At 44.6% G+C, this 23,760-nt stretch overlaps 1 protein-coding gene across 1 annotated transcript; it reads left to right on the forward strand.

Moving 5' to 3' along the window:
• The first annotated feature begins 2,776 nt into the window (after positions 1-2,776).
• Positions 2,777-11,302, forward strand: CALM1 (calmodulin 1). The gene is made up of 6 exons (XM_027120318.1): positions 2,777-3,009; positions 5,802-5,832; positions 7,003-7,146; positions 9,548-9,654; positions 10,086-10,221; positions 10,396-11,302. The coding sequence occupies exons 1-6, from the start codon at positions 3,007-3,009 to the stop codon at positions 10,422-10,424; spliced, it is 450 nt and encodes a 149-aa protein (XP_026976119.1). The 5' UTR covers positions 2,777-3,006; the 3' UTR covers positions 10,425-11,302.
• The last annotated feature ends 12,458 nt before the right edge of the window (positions 11,303-23,760 follow it).

Here is a 23,760-nt window from a genome sequence, read left to right on the forward strand (position 1 = left end):
TTTTTTTTTTTTTTTTTTTTTTTTTTTTTTTTTTTTTTTTTTTTTTTACATTTTTATTCTTTCTGTTAGACTCAGATAGGTAGAGTAATCAGGTTAGTGACAGAAATGATATTCGAACTTGAGATTCCTGACTTGGGGTTGCATTCTTTCTATTTTTCTTCAATTTAATATTACTTTATATAAATAATAATAACCATTTTCTATCAATATTATGAAATATTCCATAGTTTTTTGGTTCTCAGTAAATTATGAGTTCATAATAATGTGACTTATTTTCCGGATTCTTGATCTTTTCATAAATTAGGAAGTTTATTCACTTAAAGAAATCTTTAATGAACACCCAGTGATCATCTAGGTGGTCGGAAGAACCTGCTTCAGGAAACACGTAAATCTTCACACGGTACCTTTAAAAATTTCAGGTATTAATTTCACTAATATATAATCTAATATTAGAGCCCCTGAGCAAGATCTTGGGCAAGTCACTTGACCTTCTTATATTTCAATGTGTCAAACTGGCCGTAAAACTGAGTAAAGCATGACCTCATTATAAATCCAATTAGACTTGAAAGCTAAGATGTGATTTGATACATTAAAGAATTACCAAAAGGGAACTCTAGCTGGTAAAATATGAAGAATCACAATAATGAATTTTACTATAATAAGTAAAATGATTCTGAAATACAGTTTTTAGCAAGTAAAATCATGAAAAAGGTTCACAGTGTTTTATTTGGGTGAAATAGGTTAAATGATAGAGGAAGAAATATTATTTTAGAAAATGCCTGGTTTTCAAAACCATAGATTGTAGCAACTTAATTATAAGGCGTGGAAGACTATTAGAAGGTAATAAACCCTTAACAAACACATTTTATTTCTAGGCCACTATTTCCCCCTACCTACACAACGTATGCCAAGTTTTAAAATGTATTTAACTAACTACTGTATGAAAACCTGGCAAAAGAATACAAATTCCCTTAGTGTGTTTAGCCATTTAGACTGTAACTCACTGTATTACTGAATATTCTTTTAACTGACTTTATATTAGTCCCTTCCCCCTATTTCCAACTCTCCTATTAATATATACATTTAAAAAATATATATACATATATTTTATTTCCACTCAGGTTACCCCTGTGAGCACAAGATGATGATGATGACGATGGCGATGACAATGACAGTGATTGGTAGATGTGTTAACTGGATGATGTCTTTCTCATCTGCAGAGGGAAGGCAGTACCATTCCCTGGCTTGCTGCTACAGCTTCTCTTTAAATCGTACAGCAGGTTCACCCTTTCTGCAGCATTCCAGAAGGAATATCAGTAAGAACAGTTCCACAGATGCTTGTCTGAGGTTATCACAGAAGTCCTGGGGCATCTACAATGTGCCTGAACATTTTCCATTGTTTTACATCTTTCTGCAGACTTTGTCAAAGCCAGAAACAAACACAACCAAGCAAAGCCCTTTCAAGCAGAGCTTGTCAATCGCACACTTTGCCACATTCTCTGAAACAGTAAGCAAATGATAACTTGCAACTGTTGCTCAGGCCCTGTAAACAAAAGATCAAATTCTGTGCTCTGCCTTGGCCAAAAAAGAAACTGCAGCATTTTGTCAAGATTTTTACAAAGTTCTGGGCTTCAAATTTACAACTGGTACTGTCGTTTCTCTAGTATACAGAAAATTGAAAACATTAGTAAATTTAAAGATTAAAATACTACTTGAAAAAGCATATAATTAAGATTGTACATTAAAGAATGGTCTAGCTCCATAGTAGAGTCAGTCAGCTGTGTGTTCTAGCTCTAATCTAGGGGATTCTATGTATCTATTTTTCTCCTTCTTTGTTTGTACGGGCGTATGAGTAAAGATCTGATCTCTCTCAGGACCAGGTAATTAACAAAAACCCAAAACCAAACAAACAAAAAAATTAAAGCATGTGTTTTAAAGTCTATAGAAGATGCACAGATACATTAATTTCAGTAAGACTGGGGTCAGGATGAATAGTATTTTCCACAGGAAAAAGAGAACCAAACAGTAGGAGAGGGAGATTATTCAGGCATTAAAAAAAAAAAAAATTCAGTGGAAACGTAAAAACATTAAAATAAGACTGGCTAAGCATATAAACACGACACAGATTTAGCAACTGAGCATATATTAATTTGTCTCTGATATTACTTCAAATTTTCAAAAGCAAACGTCTGACCAATTTCTTGCACGAGGCACACTGCCCTTCCCCTTCCAGACCCCTCTCCCCGGCAGCAGAAGGAGAGCGGTCAATTCCTGTCCCCAGCTCCCCGCGGCCGCCCCCTACCCTAGGACCGCCCGCAGCTCCCCAACGGAGGCGGCCAGCTGGGGACGACGAGGCCAGGGGCCAGGGGCACCCGGGTGCCCCAGCGGAGCGGTAGGAGATGTGAGGTGGGGGTAGGAGGGGGGCCCACAGGTGGGGGTGGGGCTGGGGTGAGGGGCCTTGGGCTTCTGAAGCCCAGGGCCGCCCCAAGTCGGGGCTATGCTGACGTTCCGTCCTCGCCCCGGCCCCCGTGAGCATCTCCGGGGACTCTTCGCCGCACCTGTCCCGCAACCCTGCGCCTCTCCCCTCACCCTTCGCGTATGGGTCTCCAGCCCCGGCCCGCCGCGGCTTGCGCGCAGGGGCCGGCGGGAGGCCGGGCGCGCCTGGGGGCGGGGCCGAGTGGCCAAGGCCCGGCCCTCGCAGCGCAGCTCAGAACGAGGCGGCCGCGGCTGAGGCGGAGGGATACCGAGCGCCGTATATATATTGCGGAGCGCAGGCTCGCACTTCGACAGTGGTGCTGGGAGTCTCGCGGACGCGGAGCCGTTACTCGCAGTTGGGCGGCGGCGGCGGCGGTGGCGGCGGTGGCGGTGGCATAGCGCTCAGCGCTCACAGCGCCTTAGCAGCAGCAGCAGCAGCAGCAGTAGTAGCAGAGGCACCCCTGCGGTCACAGCCCCGGCGCAGGTGCAGCCACCCTTGTTCTCTCTGCTCTTCCTCCGTTCGCTCGCACCATGGTAGGTCGGGAGTGGCAAACGCCGGCGTAGCAGCTGCCGGCCCATGATTTCTTCCCCAATTTTTAGTTCAGACTATTTTTTACTCCTCTTTTTCTTTTCTTTGTTGGGTTTTTTTTCTTTTCTGGGTGTTACGAAGCAGGTGCGGTTTAGGATGCATTCCGGATTTGCATCTCGGTTTCCTCGGCCAGGGATCCTCATTTAAATTTTGGTGCGTCTTGGAGCTGGGATTGGCCGTGGGCTGTCCGCGGGCAGGGGCTCTGGCCCCAGCTGAATCGGAGCCATCTGCATCCACCCCCCTCCCCCAGTCCGCACCACTGCATCCAGCGCGCCGCACCCGGGCTGCCCGCAGCGCTTCGCCTCTGCCCCGGGGGGCGGGGGAGCCGGGCGGGGCCGGGCACTAGACCCTGGCTCGCAGGCAGCTGGGCGGGCGGGCAGCGGAGAATGAATGGGCCGGAGCGAGCCGGTGGCGCACGTTGCTCCTGCCGGGATGTGGGGGGCGCCGTCAGCCTTCCCCCAACACTGCTGTCCCCGTTGGGCGCTCTCTCCCGGCGCTCTTTCCTCCTCCCTCCCGGGGGGCGCGGCGCGGGCGTGGGCTGGGAAGGAAGGAGCCGGGGAAGGGTGGGGTGGGGGCAGGAAGGCGCGGGGTGGGGGGCGGAGAGGGCGGAAGCGGCGGGCCGGCCGCCCTGCACCCGGGCGGGGCCCTGCGGCGTGGCCGGGGCTCGTGTCTCGTGGGTTCGCCCCCCTGCAGCCCCCCACCCTGTGCGGCAGTAAAGGCGTGCGGGAGCCTCGGTACACCAGGAGGTCCCTTCCCGAGGGAGGCGCTCGGCTCGCGCTAATTGGGGCGGGGGACAGGCGGGGGAGGAGGGAGCTGGCGCGCAGCTCGGCTTCCAGCAGAGACGCAAAGTTTCTGCTCTGGGAGGCGGTGGCGGCGCGGCGGACTCGTCGCCTCGGGGAGCAGAAGCGGGTGGGGGGCGCGGGACGGACTGGGCCTCCGCCTGCCGCGCAGCCGGGGGGTGGGGTTGGGGGTGGGAGTGGGGGTCTCCCTGGCCTGGGAGGGCGGCGCCCCCTTGAACCCGCCTGCACTCGGGGCCCGCTCCCCTGCCCGGCCCTTCGCCCGGCGTTTTCTCCGCCCCGAGCCACTTCCCAGTCCGAAGGGAGATGCCCTCCACGTTTCCGCTTTCTCTGCAGCCTCTAGATTGCCAGATGCGGCTGTGCGCCTCGCTGGGTGTTTTCCATAGCCCCTTTCCTCTCTCGGCGGGCAGGGCTGACATCACCCACAGCGTTTTCTGGCTTGGCGGGGTGGGGAGGTGGCTCCCGGCAGGTTCAGCGCACCTTCGCCCCCAAGGCCAGCGCGGTCCGGTGGTCGGCGTGTATTTCTTTGTCGAGGAAGGCTGATGCTCTCGATAACCACTCTAATGCGAGAATTTTGCGGCGAGGTGAGACTGTCTCCACGGTGAGGTGACAGCTTCTCTTGCGAGGTGTGGCAGCGCTTCCTGTTGTGCAAGACAGACGTTGCCCTGGCATTACGTAAATCATCGTGTCTCCTTCATTCGGTATAAAGAAGACCAACGTGCTATGTCTGGGTTAGAAAGGAAGGAAGACCCAGTTCTAATTTGAAAACATAAGTGTCTGATATAAATCAGTATATGGGAACATCATTCCTATTGTGAAAGTTTTCACTTATGAGTTAGAATAAACTTAATGCCGTCAGCTTTCTAATGGGACTTATTCTGGAACTGGCTTCATTAGGCGTCCTTCATTAATATAAAAATACATATTAGCTCTCCTTGAGATCTCGAATTCCCCTGGCTGGAGGCACAGGTTCAGTGTTGCTGAGGCCAAATAATGCAAGTGAGAATTACCTTCGTGGCCGTTACCACCTCTAGTCAAGTATTTCTATTATGAGCAGCTCTTACGTCATACATAAAGTAGGTAAATATTCTCTAACAAAGTTAATAGTTCCTCTCCAAAAAAGGGAGGGCGCAGTCTCATAATTATTATGTAGTTTCTTTGTACTTAATTTTTGCAGTTTTCTAACAGCTCAGCTGTAGGACAGTTCCATTTTTTTCTGGCTCCTGAGTCAGGATAATTTGACCAAGGGCATTTAGCTGTTCTAAATTTTAGGCTTTTAACAAATAGCTGCCTAATTTAAATGATTGGAAAGCACTTGTTACGTGGGAATGAAGTCGGTAGGATAACCCATTGCTGTATATTTTTTTCCATTGAATTGTGTCTCATAAAATAGATATAAAAGCCTGTTAATCCAACCCAATGACATTATGTAACGCCAGTTTGGAGCTTTGGAGTGCCTGCAGCAATGCGCAAGGTGCACTAAAAGTCTGCCCCTGGACCCAATCCTGGCTGCGGTGACAGCAGCAGCAGGCTGGGTCCCTTCTGGGATGGAAGAGGGGACTGTGGCACCCCTGGTGCAGTAGGTGGCGCTCTTCTTTCTCAGAGCCTGCCCCTGCAGCCGATGCAGTGGGCCTTTTGCCACTAGAGGTGCCATTTTTCAAACTATGAACTGACTCTTCCTAGTTAGACTGCAGAGCGTATAGCCATAGGCCCAGAGAAGAAAACCCGAAATGAGATGTTGTCACTTCCTTTGCCATCCTTTGTTTTTAAAATAGCGTAAAGGGTTCCCTTTATTCTAATTGTTTTTATTAAATGACAGCTGATTTTTTTTTTGAGATTGATTTTTGAAAGATCACTATTAAAAGTGTAATTGGAAAAACCATGTTGACCTCGATCAAACTCTGGTGGATTGAATTATAACCTTTTCTTTTTCTATGTAGGCTGATCAGCTGACCGAAGAACAGATTGCTGGTAAGTTGATGATTTCAGGGAGTTTCAGTAGCCGGAACTAGGCAGACTCAGTTCTGGTGACTCCTCTGTCCCCTCCCCCTATAGTCTGAGCAGTTTTCTAAGAATTTACTTAAATGAAAACAATAAGCAGAGATATTTAGGTCAAGTGTTACTCCTTGTCAGCGTTTTGGAGATAATGAGAAAGGAAGTAGAACTAAGAATACCCACATATTATACTCTGGAGCATTTGACTATGCTTCACGGTGTGCCAGGCTTTGTATATAATGAGATTGCATGGAGCCTGCTACAAAAATGTAGCAAAAATGTAGTTTAGAATTCTTATGCCATAGGTCTTTTAGTAATTCACCATGAAAGCTTGTACTTGCTATTCTAAATGGGAACGGGTGGAAATAAGTGTCAGGACCACTGTAATAATTGGGAAGGGAATGATTTAGTTTAGATTTTAGCTTTTAATATTCCCTGGAGAACTTTTTTTTTTTTTTTTTTTTTTTTGCGGTACGCAGGCCTCTTACTGTTGTGGCCTCTCCCGTTGCGGAGCACAGGCTCAGCGGCCATGGCTCACGGGCCCAGCCGCTCCGCGGCATGTGGGATCTTCCCGGACTGGGGCACGAACCCGCGTCCCCTGCATCGGCAGGCGGACTCTCAACCACTGCGCCAGCAGGGCAGCCCCTGGAGGACTTTTTTGAGATGGTTTCTCTTTAGGAAACCAGGAATGCCTTTGAAATACTCTGAATGCCATGTAGAGAGAACACACTGGTTACGTGGGATTGTACATTTCTGGTAACCACCTCTTCCTATGGCTGTGAAACGGGGAGTTCTTGTGGCTGTAGAAATTTAACAGGAAGGGACCATAAAGGAACATGTGGACCAATCTTCACTTGTCAGATTGGACTTAGGACTAAATTAAGTGTGTTGAAGCTTAGCCTTCCTTATGTGAGAATATTGTGGCTTTATGGAACTGGTTACCAGGAATGACGTTTGCTCTATGGACTACTGTGTGAAGGCCAGTCCAACAGAACTGCTGTGATCTTTGTTTCAGCAGATAAAGAGCAGACAGTTTCTCTTAACTTGCACAACTTGGATGGCTTGCTTTGGCAAGTTAAGGAAAGGGCGTGCTGTGGCTGGGTTGGGTGAAGACATTCATTCTAAAAGGTAAACTTTTGTTTTCAGAATTCAAGGAAGCTTTCTCCCTATTTGACAAAGATGGCGATGGCACCATCACAACAAAGGAGCTTGGAACTGTCATGAGGTCACTGGGTCAGAACCCAACAGAAGCCGAATTGCAGGATATGATCAACGAAGTGGACGCTGATGGTAAGGGCTTTAGCACTACGAACGAATGCCAGCGTTGTGTAATTCAAGTTCAGACATTAAAGATTGTCTTTCAGGTCCCCAGATCAAGGCAAACGTGCAAAGATCCTTTCTGTGGTTTCCTTACAGCCACTGACAATTAAAATAGAAGATTACGGGCCTGCCTTTCCCCCTGCTCACTGTCTAGAATATTTCCTGGATCGGATCACAGTATTGTTCTTTTCCACTCGCCATGACCTACAGCTCAGTCTTTTATCAACTGGCCCATGAGTCTGCACTGAGTCCTATGGGGAAAGTAAAAATAAATAGCCGTAGACCTTTAAAAAAGCTTATTGTGTTTAAGAGGAGAAAAAACCCAAGTGAGGTGGGGGAAGAGCATTCTCATATGTTAACATGTGGAAGTGAGTACAGTGTGAGCTGTCAGTGTGGTTTTTTTTTTTTTTTGCGGTACGCGGGCCTCTCACTGTTGTGGCCTCTCCTGTTGCGGAGCACAGGCTCCGGACGCGCAGGCTCAGCGGCCATGGCTCATGGGCCCAGCCGCTCCGTGGCATGTGGGATCCTCCCGGACCGGGGCACGAACCCGTGTCCCCTGCATCGGCAGGCGGACTCTCAACCACTGCGCCACCAGGGAAGCCCTGTCTGTGTGTTTATTGAAGAGGATTTTGAGGATCATTGAGGCTTGGAGGTGGGGTGCATGATGATTATAGGGAGCAGATTTATAGAAGCTAGTAGAAGGATGTGGAGCCAGAAGGGACAAGCAGTAACCCCTCCAGCAGTTGGTCACCATTTGGTTGTTCGTTCCTCTGGACTCCAGAACAGTGGACAGTAGACCTTTTATTGGGCACTTCTATCAGTAAGTCGTTTTTGATCACTTCCCCCCCCAAAAGAAAACACGTTTTTTGGAAATAATATCAATTAAATTAATAATTTTAATTTATTTAATAAATTGAAGTAAATTAATCAAATCTACAGACATTGTAGAACATTAGTAAATTTTGAAAAGAGGTAGGAATAAACAGTTTGGATCTAGACTACTTTCTTGATGATTGGCATGATAGTAGCCATTAAAGATATGGTATCATAAGGTGATAAAATGGAATTACACTTCTCTGGTCATATACATTTAGAAGCAGGGGTTTTGGGTCAGCTCTTTAACAATGGTTTTACCCCATTTGAACTACTTCTAAAGACTGTTTTCATCCTTAGTAATTTGGAAAAAGGTTTTTCATAGTTCCGTCTCGTTTGACTGCTAAGGGTGACCAGCCATCTGGGAGCGTGGGGTGGCTCTCTCATGTTTTGTGTAAGCCCCGGGGAAACTGCTTGGGGACTGGCAAAGTGTATTAGGCCCTCGGGTTTTATGGAACAAGGTGGGGAAAGTTGTCTCAAGGTATAGAATCTGGTACTCACAATGAATAAATGTGATGCCTAAGGACATGGCTGTGTGGCTGTAAGAGAGCATTTCAAATAATTTTGTCTTCCGTGAATGTCAATAATGCTTAAAAATTTTGGAGGCTAAATAGATTTGAAGGAATCTCTGAATTATTATTTTGATTTAAAGGTACTGGTGAAAATGAGTGACTTAACGTAAGGCTTTTTTCTTCTAATTTAATTTTTGTTTCTGTTTAGTTCAAGTAACACTGTTGATCTGGTGACTTGTCTTTGGGGTGTTCATCGAGCTGTTGGTTTTAAAGGAGGAGTTGTTTGGAATACTGGCCATAGAACAGATTCTTCTGACAAAGTTTCCTGAATGTTAATAGTCTGAGCTGAGAAAACACTTTTGAGCCTCGCCCTTAATGGGAAATAAAGATACTGGAGTTGGGGAGAACATGATTAGGTGACTTACCATAATGTGGCTGAGAAGTGCCTCCTGGAGAAGACTTTGCAACACTTCATGGTCCCTGGCATAACAAAGTCAACTTTTTTCCCGCTCATAATCCTTTTCTTTCCTAAAAACATTGTGTACTCCTGGTGGCCCAATTATGGACCTTCACCAGCATCGCTAGTGCAGGCAGAGCTAGATCCGAGTGACCTCCCTAACTCTGGGGAAGGCAAACTCAGGTGCCTCCTTTGGGAGTAGAAAGATTCAGCTTGCACTGCTGTGGGCTTTTTTTCCTCTTGAACGGTACAAAACCTTCAGTGGCCAAGAGTCTGTATGTGCGTTTTCCTTTGCATCATTAAATGCTATCCTGGGCACTGATCACTGGTTTGAATTAAGTGAATCACATGAAATTGCCCTGTGAAGTATTTGAATAGTTTAAACCTAAGATGGCTCAACATAATAAAACAATTTACCAGTTTGTCCTAGCAAATGCTTACTGTTCTATAAAGTGGTTCTAAAACTATCACTCCAGGGTAGCGTCACTGGAGCGCTTATTTTACATGAGCTTTTGTTTTTTTATTTGAGGCAATGGCACCATTGACTTCCCAGAATTTTTGACTATGATGGCTAGAAAAATGAAAGATACAGACAGTGAAGAAGAAATCCGCGAGGCATTCCGAGTCTTTGACAAGGTAACCCTGCGTCTGCATTGCAGACTGTGCTTAAATATGGCTTTCTGGCTGTCATTTCTAAAAGCTTTAACGTTCTGTTCTAGTTAGAACACTTACCTAACTGCCTGAGCCTCTGTAATCTCATTTTCAGATATCCTGACTTATTGTAGTAACCTTATCAGATGAGAGTAAACATAATAAATAGTAGAGAAATTTTGAACCAAGTTTCTTGATTGTGACTTTCAATTTCTGTTTGCTTTTCAAAAGCCCCTGCAGTGTCTGCATTGCCTGACTGCATGTGTTTAGTAGGTAGAAGTGGGAACTGGAGATGGAGAATTGTCGACATACACACAGTTGGCAGTAACTTGAGGGGCTTAATTAAGTCAAAGGCCTACTTGCCCACACCGAACCACTATGAGTCCCTACCAGTAACAGTTGCTGAATGTTCACAGGATGGCAATGGTTACATCAGTGCTGCAGAGCTACGTCACGTCATGACAAACTTAGGAGAAAAACTAACAGATGAAGAAGTAGATGAAATGATCAGAGAAGCAGATATTGATGGAGATGGACAAGTCAACTACGAAGGTAACACACCAAGTTTCTTCAGCTTAGTTTTTAAGGTTTCACTTTAGGATCTATAAACAAGTTAACTACTTGAACTAGATTTTTTTTTTTTTTTCCTTATGCAGAGTAGAGATGTTATGTTCATTAAAGCTGCTTTTGAAGATAACCGAAAGTTATGATTATTTGTCTTTTCAGAATTCGTACAGATGATGACTGCAAAATGAAGACCTACTTTCAACTCCTTTTTTCCCCCCTCTAGAAGAATCAAATTGATCTTTTACTTACCTCTTGCAAAAAAAAAAAAAAAAAATTCATTTACTCATTCTGTTTCTATATAGCAAAACTGAATGTCAAGAGTACCTTCTGTCCACACACACAAAAAATCTGCATGTATTGATTGGTGGTCCTGTCCCCTAAAGATCAAGCTACATCAGTTTTCCGATATAAATACTTGTCCTACCTTAATGATAAGGAAGCACTTAGTGGACACCTGGCAGGTCCGTCCGCTCATGGTTAATACACTGTTTGGGCTGGCCAGTTTTTCATGCATGCAGCTTGACAGTTGAGCACAGTCAGGCGTTTGTATTAAAAATGAAAAACAAAAAAACAAATTCAAAGCCTGCTCAAAGGGGCTCTAGTTCAATTTGTTACCATAAACCATAAAAGCTGGTTTACTGAAAACAGACATTGAAGATTGGTTTATCTCAGGATGCTGTGGAAGAGAAACTGTCCAGGCATAGCCCCACTAGCAGGATGGCCCTCTTGTAACTTCCCCGTGCCCCTACCTGTCGTGACCGGGACACACCCTGGTGGCATGCCCACGTGTGTTGGTTTAGCCTTGTCTGCATTGTGCTAGAGCGGAGTGGGTGTCAGGCTATCACCATTCATACAAATTTTTAAAAACCTTTATCAAGGGAGCATCTTTGGACTCTCTGTTTTTAAAACCTTCTGAACCATGACTTGGAGCCAGCAGAGTAGGCTGTGGCTGTGGACTTCAGCACAACCATCAACATTGCTGTTCAAGAAATTACAATTTACGTCCATTCCAAGTTGTAAATGCTAGTGTTTTTTTTTTTTCCAATAAAAAGACCATTAACTTAAAGTGGTGTTAAATGCTTTGTAAAGCTAAGATCTAAACGGGGACAAGGCAGTTGGAGGGGAGGCAAGTGTACCTTTAAATGCCCACAGCCCAGCATTGGGTTTCCCTCCCTCCCTCCCTCCTGAAATCCCAGCACCAACTGCTGAGCCTGAGACCTTGCCTAAAACCAAGCAGATACCGATTGCTTCATCTTATTTATGGACATGTAGGTCTACTTGTATTTTCACTGGGGGGGAGGGGGGAAAGTGAATTATGGTAACTTAATGATTATTCAGGCGGTAGAGCTCTTAATGAAGGAAAAAAACCACTTTCTCTCAAGCATGTATTTAGGGGTTCTTATCAATTGTGCTGCTGATTACCTGTTTTATGTAACTACTTGAGACCATCTGTGCAAAAGACATGATTTAGTGTGTCTGTAATTCAATCCTCGCTGTGTGTGGTAGAAGCAGTCACTTTTCTAAGCCAGGCTTTTCATGCCTAAAAGACACTACCAGTCACCTTTTGATTCACAGTTTTTAATTTATGATTATACTTACCTTAGACTCCTTTTCCTTTTTGTTTTTTTAGGTTGACTTGACTTTGCTTCCCCACCCCCCAAGTAGAACGAATGCTAGCTCCCAGCTTGAAAGTAACACTCCCAGCCCAGAGGGAATTTTGTGTTTCTTTGTAAACCTGTAACCAAAACTCAGAGATGCTGGTACTGGTCTTTGCAGTGGGATTGGTTTGCTTAAAAGCTCCCTAAAAGGCGTTTGGATTTAGTGCAGACCTCTTTTTGAAGTGAAGGCTGAATGTGCATTTTTCAGGGTGTTAACTTGGTTGTATCTTATTAGCGAGGAGATTTGGATTTTGAGTGTTTCTGTGAGAAGTTTTACTTTGCCAGGGAACAGCGGCAGGCTGCTAGTGAGGCAGTGAGAAGCTCTTGGCAGCCAAATGGGTGCATTCGGGGCTGTTTTACGGAGACCCTCAGCTTCTCCCTCTCCTACTTCTTGTCTCTCTGGCACTTTGCAGCTCTTTAGTTTTCCCGCCAGAGGGGTGGGTCAGAGCAGTGGAGAGGAGCCTGCCCATCTGCCTTTGCTGCTGGTCCTTAGACCCGGTGGTTGGAAGAAGAGAGGTTGACGTCATGAGCTGGGCTTGGCTTTCACAACTCCTTGAATCTGGAAGGAACATCTCAGAATACCTCGGGGGTTTTCTTCTGGTGAGACAGGACTGGGGTTTCTCCTTCGAGTAAGTTAATAACCTGGATGTTTCTTGCAGGGAGGTCAAGTAGCCTGACTGTTGACCCACTCTCAGGCCTGTGGCCGATGACCTCCTGGTAGTTTTAAAAAGGGTTGAGGGCGATTTGGCTTGTTTTTCAGAAACTTTGCCTTCTATCTTACCCTTTCACCAAGTTTTTTTTCTAGAAGCTGGGTGGACTCCCATGTTAGTGGTCCTGCAGTCTTTCCTAAAAGACTACTCTTGAAACCAGATTCTTGAATGGCCCGGATCCTGTACGGGAACCAGAAACCTTTCCCCCAGCGGATGCTGAGTTCCACTTTGGTGCACAGGGAACTCAGTCCACTGTAGCCTTTCTCTCTGGCCTTTGAGGGGGACGACCAGCCCAGGGGTTGAGTGTTTGCAGTCTGCAGGGGTTTGTGAGAGGAAATGGCTGGAATGAGGTGGCAGTACTGTGAAAGTTGGTCAGCACCTTCCTGTAAACTCTTGCCCTACTTCTAACTGCTCTATAAATATATATATATATATATATATACACACACACATATATATATATATATATATATATATATACACACACACATATATAAAGTGACTAGTTTAACTGGCATCCCGCAGGAGCCTGAGACTTGCCATAAAAAACTGCTGAGTCCTTGGCATATACCTTCATAGTTTTGTTCTCCATCTGTTCAGGGTAGGTGTCAAGCAAGGTAAATGTATCTTGATATTTCAGATGGACTTTTGATGTACTGTTGCCAAGGAAGGTTTTTTTCTGATTTTTTGACAAACGAATTTTTGCACACTTTAAATTGGTGTCTTTCGGCAACTTAAAACACATTGAAAATTAGCTACTGTACATATTTTTATATTCTCTTTATAAATGCATGTCTGACTGTACTTGTAACCATATTGTAACACGTGGCCGCCCAGTAGGCCTCGTGCTGCTGTGGCCCCGTCGGAGTAGCAGCATATTAGCAGCCCCTCAGCATACTGGGAACTTCTTCCTAAACAAAGAATGTAAATTTGGTCAAGTCTGCTCTTGGTTCATTCAATTATTTTTAACATTTGAATTAATTATTGTATATCCTAAATACATTTATCCTTTTGGCAGTGACTAGATTCCACGACTGTGTCTTAATCTATCCCTTCAGCTGGCGGTTACTATTATCTTTTTTGATCCCTTGAAGTTACCCTGTAGGAGACAGAAATTCTTTGCTGTCTGTATTCCTCAGAGTGAGAAGGTAGTGGCATGGGTGGAGTGTGTGTTCTTTCTCCAAATCTATTACAATGTTCATTAAACATGTCTGTAGCAAAGATGGTGGTAGTTCTTTTGTTACCGAAGTCACCCTTCACCGTGGCGACTTGCGAAGGAGATGTACTCGAACGTTTCTGTAAATCGTGAGATGAACTGTCTGGAGATTTAACCACCTCTCTGATGGGGGACCAACTCTATGGAAATTGTAAATAAGTTCTATTTATAAACCTGGCACTGTATTCAATAAACATTTCTGCAGCCTTTCATCTCTAACTGCGAACTCTGTAGGTTTTTAGCTCGCAATGCTTTCCATTCCTTTTGCTCAGTGAACAAGCTACACCTGCCCTCAGCTGTGATTCCACCTGGGCCCTAGCGTGGTAGGGGAGGGACCAGAAACACCACAGACACATCCCACTACGGCCTTACCCTGCTTTTAAAGTTTAGGTGTCAATAGCTGACGTTTTAACACAATCTCTTGGCATATTAATGTATCTGTGTTTGCCTTATGTGGAAAATTCACACCGTGAAAAGATTCATTCCTCTTTAACTTCAAGGTTAATCCAAGTCTCTTTAGGAATTGTGTGAAGAAATACACTTTAAACATTAGGTGGGAATTTAGATACTAGATGGGAATTTAACATTACATAAGCACATGCCTCTGCCCATGTCCAGAGCAGGGCAGTGGAGGCTACAGCTTCTATGCAGAACCTTGGAGTTGAAACCTTGCCCTTAATCAGTGCCATCCCAGACCCTGGTTTCTAGACAAGGTTCTCTAGCAGGAAAGGCCATCTCCTGGCTGCCACCTGTGTTTCCAGAAAGATCTTCCCCAGGCTGCCTTGCCCATTTCCTTTCTTCCCACTGCACAGAAGCACAAGAGGGCTGAGAAGAACGAGAATGATCACAGGGTAAGCCCCTGCTTTGGCCAGAGGGCTTGAGACACAGCCAGCCCCTCGTCTACAAGGATGGAGACACCACCGTGGGGACAGCCGTCTGCTGAGACTTTAGGCCCGGCTCCTAGTTTTGCTTCTGTCCTTCTGTAGCCATAGACAGGTTCTTTACCTCTCTACACCTCAGTTAAAATCAGATTATTGGACGAGGTACATTCTACCTGTGGCTTTCTAGTATTGTGACCAACCCAGCTTGGCGTCACTTGGTGTTTAAATTGAAATTGCAGCCTAAAGGGTGGGAGGCAAAAGAGTGTAGGTATGCTGTACACTTGGAGATGACAAATGGCATTTTAAAAGTCTCAGCAGCTCCCTGTTGGGGGTGGAGTGGAGGGTAAGCTTGCTCTTAACACTGTGATGTAATACTGGAACGGGGGTCAAAGAAACATCATGAAGTGACTTCCATCCTCCTGGCAGCACAGAAATAGGAAGCTACCATTCACTGCCTGCAGGAGATTCAGTCCAAGTGACGTCATCTAGTTTTTCAGCAGTTTTGGTTCAGGAAGAAAAACACATGCACACATTTCCGATTTGAGCTGAACTTCCCAGAGCACTGAGGGCCGGAGCGTCCAGTGACTCATGATGCCTTAGAAGGAAATCAGACTTCAAGTTTTTTTATAGCTGCTGAGAAGCTGAGAAGCTGCTGCTTCTCTCCCACTGCCCTCAGCCCTCTGCCAGGGAGTGAGAGGAGTTCACTCGTGCTCTGGAATCCACGGGAAAGCTGACGGGAGCCCGAGGAACTGCCGGCTCTCCCATCTCACGTCTCCATCGACAATGCCGGAACTTGGGTTAAAAAAATGGTGGCACTGTCCCACATAAGAATTATTTATGTCCTGCCTGTGTGTCAGCAACTATGGGAGTGAATGTGTAATTTACATATTCAGATAGTATTTCAAATGTCACGTTTTTAAGTTCTGCTTTCACTTTTACAAAGGTGAAAGGTCAGTGGTTCGGCTCCCTCTTCACTCTTTGTGAACATCCCATTCCCTTCCATAGCCTGGCAGAGGCCTGCCTCTTCCTGTTCCTCCTCTTCTGGGTCCCCTGTGGTCCTATCAGAATTCTGACTACTCCTTGAGAAATGCTCACTGCCCCCAGCCAGGAGCCCTTCTCTCTAGTACGGCTGGACCTAGCCCAGATTTGTCTAACACCATGAGAAATGAAGCCACCTGGTCACATCTCACCTCTTCTCTTCTTCGCCAAAGTCTTGATCTTCAACTGGAAGATGTCACACAACACCCCGGGGCTCCCACGACCTGATTCCAACTCAAGGTTGGAGACACTTCCCTAAACCCCAGAAGTGGGTGATGACTAAATGGTTGGCTAAACCCTAGTGAGCTCATCCTTTTTGGAGGGTTCCGGAGGGGAACTCAGGGTCTGAAAGCAGCTGTTCAAACAGAGCAAATCCTTTAACTCAGCTCTGCAAATAACTGCCCGGCCTTCCCATTCAGGCTGCCACCTATGGCCAGGAAGGAATTCAGAGCATAGTTCTTTTGCTGTTTCTTACTGGGAGCGCCAACTCATTAGAGGAAAAAGTGAGAGTGCTGTATTCTGATGATTTGTTCTCAGGTTCAATGCCTACAATGTTCAGAGCTCAGAATTAGAGGACTTCAAAATACTGGAAGGCTCAGTATCAACCTTTTGAGGAACTTTTGCAGGCTATTCATAGAAACATGAGATACAACCGCCAAGTAGCGTGCCAATGAACAATATATAACAACTTGAATAAATAAGAACTGATGCAGACATAGCATAAGAAAGTATAAAGCAAGAATTGACAAGAGTAACAAATCCATCATCATAGAGATTTTGACATAGTTACCCCAGTTATTAAGAAATCAAGTAGACAATAGTACATTTGAACTACACAATGAACAAGTTGATTTCATGTATGTACGTAGAACATGGCATCCAGCAGTTAGAGATTTCATATTACAGATATTAACATTAATAATAATAAATCATTAAATATTATATTGATTATAGTTATAGGATAATATAATTACAAATATGTAACAAATTAGTAATGATAACATAAGAAATTAATAAATAAGTTTAAGTAGAGAATTAAGATTGACTATATATTAGATCATAAAGTAAACTGCAACAAACATTAAAAAAAATCTTTCATATTGACCAAGTTGCCTAATAACAATGCAATGGATAGAAAACAATTTAAAAATTACAACTTTTAATATACCCATTTAGTTTGAAAATTAAAGTCCACTTCTAATAGCATTTCTAAAAAGAAATAATATGCACATCTAGAAAATGTTTAGGACTGAATGAGAACAAAATTCTACATTCCAAAACTGTGGGATACAGCTTCGAAATTAATAGCATGAAAATGCTTATAATGGAAAAGAAGAAAGACTAAAAATAAATAAGGTAAACATCCAACTTGAGTTAGAAAAAGAATAAAATAAGCCCAAAGAGAGCAGAAGTATCAAAGATACCCACAGAAATTAATGAAATACGAAACAAAGGTACAAAAAAGAAGATCAACAAAGACAAAAAGTTGGCTCTTTGAAAAGATGATTAGACACAGTATGGTAGCTTGTCAAAAAATTAAACATATAATTACCACATGATATATCAATTCCACTTCTGAGTATATACCCAAAAGAATTGAAAGCAGAGACTAAAACAGATATTTGTACACCCATGTTCATAGCAGCTTTATTTACAATAGCTAAAAGGTGGAAGGAACCCAAGTGCCCATCAGTGGGTGAATGGATCAAAAAAAAAAGGTGGTGTGTATATATATATATATATATATATATATATATATATATATATATAAAACAAAATATTATTCAGTCTTTGAAAAAGAAAGGAAATGCTGACATATGCTACAACATGGATGACAACAATCTGTTCTTTTGTAAGAACAAATACTGTATGATTCCACTTACATGAGGTCCCTAGAGTAGTCAAATTCACAGAGACAGAAGGTAGAATGGGTGGATGCAATGGGGGGGACAATCATTGTTTAATGGGTAAAATTTAGTTTTGCAAGATAAAAACGTTCTAGAGATGGATGGTAGTGATGGTTGCACAGCAATGTGAATATACTTAATGCTGATGAATCGTACACTTAAAAATGGTAAAAATTATAAATTTTGTTATGCATGTTTTACAATTGTTTTTAAAAGTCAAGCAAGTGAAGAAAATATTACAGAAAGATAATGTCATCCTGGAAGTTGCTTATATTGCAGATGATGTTTTCTGTTTCATTGATTTTTTTTCCCTATTATTTCACCATTAATATAATGTTTAATTATTATAGTTTTATAATAATAAAACTATAATAATAATAATAATTTTTTATAATAATAATTTTTTAATTATTATAGTTTTATAATAAAAAATATATAAACTATATTATAGTTTTTATAATAAAAGTTCATTCCATTTCTGGTTTAAAAAGTTTAGACAAATCTCAGGCAGTGCTAATGAAAAAAATGTTAGGAGGGAATTCTCTGGTGGTCCAGTGGTTAGAACTCCACGCTTTGACTGCTGAGGGCCCGGGTTTGACCCATAGTCGGGGAACTAAGATCCCACAAGCCGTGGAGTGCGGCCAAAAAAAAAAAAAAAATGTTAGGAATAAAGTGGGAGACGTAACCACAAATAAACCAGAGATTTTTTAAAAACTGTACTGTAAAAACTTTGATGCCAATAAATATGAAAACTTAGGTAAAAGGGATAATTTCCTAGAGAACTGACTCAAGAAGAAGTAGAAAATTTAAAACAAACTAACCATTAAAGGAATCTAATCAGTAGTTAAAAATATATCTACCGGTGCTGGATGACTGTCTAACTGTGCCCCATTCCTCCCCATGAGTGATGAGGCCTTGGTCTCATACCCTTGAGTCTAAGAGGACACTGTGACTACTTTGACCAATGGAATACACTAGAAAGGATATACTAGTTTCTGGGCCCATGCTTTTTCCAATTCTGCCCTTGGAACATTCTGGAAGCCCTGAGATCTCCATGCTGGAGAGGCCACATGTAGATGCTTCAGCAGACAGTCAGCTGAGCCAAGCCTTCCTGCCAGCTGTCCCCACTGAGGTGCCCAGTAGGTGAGGCTATCTTGGATCTTCCAGACCAGGTCATTTGCCAGCTGAATACTACTGAGTAATCTCAGTTGACCTCAGATGGAGCAGAAGAATCACCCATCTGAACCCTGCCTGAATTCCTCACCCACAAAATCAGGAGATAAAATAAAATGGTAGTTGTTTTAAGCCACTAATATTTGGGTTCATTTGTTCTGAAGTAACAGATAACAAAGCCACCACCAAAAACAGAAAAAAATTATTCCAGAGAAAGAAAACAAAACAGAAAGATTACACTGCAACTCTTTACCCATTCTTGACAAGTTCTTCCAGAAAATAAAGAGAGAGTATGTTAAAACTGATTATCCACACCAGATAAGAATACAAGAAGGAAGGAAAATGACAGGCTGGTCTATGTACATAGATGTAAAAATATACAAATATAATTATTAAACTCAATCCAGCAGTGTATTAAATAAAATGCATCTATGAACATGTTGGTTGTAATCCAATAACCCAATGATTATTTCACATGGAAGGAGAGAGAGTCGTACGAGGGGAAGGAAAGGCTGAACAACCTAGCCAGTGGAAAGGCAGATGCCCCGAGCTTCAGGCTTTTTGGAACTGGGGACTCCCCCTCCTCCGTCGAGCCTCTGGTCCTCTTGCTTGTGCATTGTCTTCCTTCCCTATCTTCCTCGAAGACTGGCTTTCTCTACTGTAGGCAATGTGGCTGGTACCACTCCTGAGATTTATACCCTACACTTTTAGCCAGGTAGAGACAATCTGTTTCAGTCCCAGCTCCAACATTTTTGAGGAAGAATTCTGCTACAGTTTGCCTAAGGCACCCAATCTTGGACTATTCATCTGTGCCAGGAGGTAGACTCTGGGGAAACAACTATGCATTAATTTCTTATTGCTGCCGTAACAAGTATCGTAGACTTAGCGGCTTAAAACGGGGGTCTCCAAAGCCTGGGCTGCAGACTGGTAACGGTTCACGGCCTGTTAGGAACCAGGCCACACAGCAGGAGGTGAGTGGCTGGCCAGCGAGTGAAGCTTCATCTGCCGCTCCCCATCGCTCCCCATCACTCGCATTGCCGCCTGAACCATCCCTGACCCCTCCCCCCCAGCCCCCCACCCCCGACTGGCCTGGAAAAATTGTCTTCCATGAAATCGGTTCCTGGTGCCAAAAAGGTTGGGGACCGCTGGCTTAAAACAGCACACACTTATCTTACCGTCCTGGAGGTCAGAAGTTTGAAATCACTTTCACTGGCCTAAAATCAAGGTGTCAGCAGGACAGGTTCCTTCTGGAAGCCCTAGGAGAGAATCTGTTTCCATGCCTTTTCTAGCTTCTATAGGTCACCTGCATTCCCTGGCTCATGGCCCCTTCCTGAATCTTCAAATGTAGCATCTTAAATCTCTTTCTCTATGACCCCTGCTTCTATTGTCACATCTCCTCTGACTGTGACCCTCCTGCCTCCCTCTTATAAAGACCCTTGTGATTATATTGGGCCCATCTGGACAATCCAGGATATTCTTTCCACCTCAAGATTCTTAATCACATTTGCAAAGTCTCTTTTTCCATGTAAGGAAACATATTCACAGGTTCCAGGAATTGGATGTGGGCCTCTTTGGGGGCTATTATTCTGTCTGCCCTCAACTGTGATTGGCTTAGATTGGATCAGGTGTTCACCTCTGGACCGATCAACCACCACTAGGAAGTTGGGCTACTCTAAAGTCAGGGCTGCTTCCACAGGAACCTCAGAGATGGGGGAGTTCTCAGAAGGATGGGAACACTACACAGAGAGGATGAAAATTTTCCCCTCCGGTGGCATTGCTGTCCACTCATTACCCAAACTAGAAATGTGGGAGTCACTCATAATTCCTTTCTTCCCCCTCATGCAGTATCAATTGTATTATTTTAACCAATACTTAAGTAGCACTTAGTCTGTGCCAAGTGTTGGTTTCAGCCCGTGACCCATAGTCACTCATGTATCCTCCTGTGAGATAGTTACTCTCCCAGCTCCGTTTTCCAGGAGGGAACCTGTGGCATAGAAAAGGTCCAGTACTTGCCTGGGGTCCCACAGCCAGGAAGCTGAGAGCCAAGATTTGAGCCCAGGAAAACTGGCCCTAGAGGCCATGCTCTTAAACACCCTTCAATTCTGCTTCATCCTTTTCCTTATTTTGCCAGTGAGCATTTCCTAAATGCTGTGTTTCTTCCCTACATTATCTTATTTGCTCCTTCAGATAACTGTGATTGAAGGTGGTCCAGACAATTCTACCTTTTAAACGCCCTGCACCCTGACCTGCTTCCCTCCTGAGCCTTATCCTGTTACCATCCACCTCTTTTTTTTTTTTTTTTAGGCTGCACCATGCAGCGTAATTGAACCTGGGACCCTGCGGTGAAAGTGCAGAGCCCTAACCACTGGACTGCCAGGGAATTCCCACCGTCCACCTCTTATCTCTTGGTTGACTGCTACTGCCTTCTAACTGGACTGTCTGCCTCTGGCTTGGTCCCCTCAAATTCATCCGTCCAACAGGTGACACAATAATCTGCCTGCTTAAAATGCTGAAGTTGAGGGTTCCTTTCCCATTGTCGAGGGGAAAGTCCAGTCTCACTAACACACTCTCCAAGGCCTTCCATGAGGTGCCTCACCCACCTCTCCAGCTGCCTTCCTGCCACTTTATGCTCCAGCAAAACCAACTTGCTCGTGGGTCCCCTCACATACAACCCATCCCATTAAATGGTGAGTTTCTTGAGGGCAAAGACTTTCTTACTTACATCTGAATCCACTTGGCCTGGCATGGAGGGATGACTCATACTCCAAAAATGTGTTAGGGATCCACTCCCATGGGACAGGAGGTCTCCAGTGGATTGCCACTGAGCTCTGTCCTGATCTATGTTCCTATGCTTGGCTCTGATGAAACCATAACGACACCCCGTATGACAGAATCAGGAAAGTTGAGGTTGAAATGATGGTCCCACACGAATTTAACAGACATGTGTGTAACATCTTATGCTTAGGTTCCAGAATGCACCTGCCCACGTACAGCAAGAGGGAGACAGAATTTAGGGCAGCAAATAAGGTAGCGCTGTGAAAATTAGGGATTCAGCGAGCGACTCGAGGCCAGGAAAGGGTCAGTGTTGAGTCCAGAGTTTGAAATTCCGTTTCTGACGTTCTTTCTATAGTCCAGCATGGCTTCCCCAAGGCCTCTCTCTCTTATTGGTTTCTGTCTCCATTGAAGAAGAAAAGCGTGTCTTATATTTCACGGCATCCCTGTTGGCTTAGGCGGTTCCGTCTGGTCACCATGCTTGTTCCGCCACTCTGGGATGGCTGACTCCTTCTCAGTCTTTGGGTCTCAGCTTGGATGTTTTCTCCTCAAGAATCCTTCCCTGACCATCCTCTACAAGACATCCGCCCATTAGTCTCTACCACAGCATCCCTGTTTGTTTGCTTCCCACCAGCGTAATTTGCTTCCCTTCCTTGTTCATTGTCTGTCTCCTGTGAGAGACAAAGCCCACGGGGCAGGGACCAGGTTGGTCTTGTTCACCAACGTGTCCCCAGCCTCCGGCTCCAGGCCTCGGTGTTGGAGGTCCTCAGTAAATAAATATTTGTTGAATTGGAGAAAGATATGCCACTGAAGCAGTAGAAGGTTACACAGGAAACGCCAAACACGCAGGTGGGCCTTCTCAACAAGGGGTCCTGTCACGGCAGCGGATGGGAGGAGATGAGGGGGTCAGTAAGCCCACAGCAGGGTCCAGCCCTGGGGGACTGTAGTCCTGGCCAAGGAGCCAAGGCAGGGACTCGGATCCAGGTGGCTGTTTGCTGTGTTCGTGTAGGGCCCAGCATGAAGTTGAGTTTAATACATTATAGCTGGGTTTTATTATTTTTTTAATTTTTATTATTTATTTTTTCGGTACGTGGGCCTCTCACTGTTGTGGGCTCTCCCGTTGTGGAGCACAGGCTCCGGACGCGCAGGCTCAGTGGCCATGGCTCACGGGCCCAGCCGCTCTGCAGCATGTGAGATCTTCCCGGACCGGGGCACGAACCCGTGTCCCCTGCATCGGCAGGCAGACTCTTAACCACTGCGCCACCAGGGAAGCCCAAATACATTATAGCTGGGTTTTAAAAAATTTACATATCACACCGTAACTGCCTGACTTCTCCCTTGTTTTTTTCTTTTTTAATGGTAGCAAAGCTCATATAACATAAAATTAACCATTTTAAAGTGTACAATTCAGTGGCATTTAGTACATTCACCATTGTGCAAACACCACCTCTGTCTAGTTCCAAAACATTTTCATCACCCAAAAGGAAACCCCAGACCTCCTCCCAGGCCCTGGCAACCACCAACCTGTGTTCTGTCTCTACGAATTTATCAATTCTGTATAGTTCCTATAAATAGAATCATGCGATATGTGACCTATCGTGTCTGGCTTCTTTCACTTAGCAGAGTATTTTCAAGATTCATCTACACCGCAGCATGTATCAATGCTTTGTTCCTTTTTATGACTGAATAAAATAATATTCCACTGTATGGATAGACCCCAATTTGTTCATTCATTCATCCGCGACGGGCATTTGAGTGACTCCCGTCTTTTGGTCTCCCCTTGTTCTGGTCAGTGATGCATGTATCTTAGTGGGTGACCTAAGAAAATGGTACCCCAGTGTGTGTGATGCTGATATCACAAGTGAGAAGAATACACAGATGTGCCCTGGGGGCCTGTGTCCATCCTGCTGTCTTTGGGGGCAATGCTAAGAGCCCAGCTGTTGGCCTCAGGACATCCACCTTTGAGTCCTGGCTCTGCCACACGGGCTCCCTGGACCTCACCTGCCAATGGAGCCGGCCACACTTGTGCTGCCCCCTCATAGGTATGTTGGGAGGCTCCTGTGGTTGCCAGAAGGCTTTGTGAGCTGAGAAGCTTAGCAGATGGGCAGCTAATACTGCTGGTTTCCAGACCCAGGTGGAGCAGTAAGTCTCTAGGCCTCATGTGACCCA

The sequence above is a fragment of the Aethalodelphis obliquidens genome, unplaced genomic scaffold (genome assembly GCF_003676395.1).
Source record: "Aethalodelphis obliquidens isolate GAN/ISIS:26980383/991018 unplaced genomic scaffold, ASM367639v1 scaffold21, whole genome shotgun sequence".
Classification (NCBI taxonomy): Eukaryota; Metazoa; Chordata; class Mammalia; order Artiodactyla; family Delphinidae; genus Aethalodelphis; species Aethalodelphis obliquidens.

Coding starts and splice junctions, on each gene's coding strand:
- CALM1 (XM_027120318.1), top strand. Junction 9,655..10,085: donor CATTCCGAGTCTTTGACAAG/GTAACCCTGCGT, acceptor GAATGTTCACAG/GATGGCAATGGTTACATCAG. Junction 10,222..10,395: donor TGGACAAGTCAACTACGAAG/GTAACACACCAA, acceptor TTGTCTTTTCAG/AATTCGTACAGATGATGACT.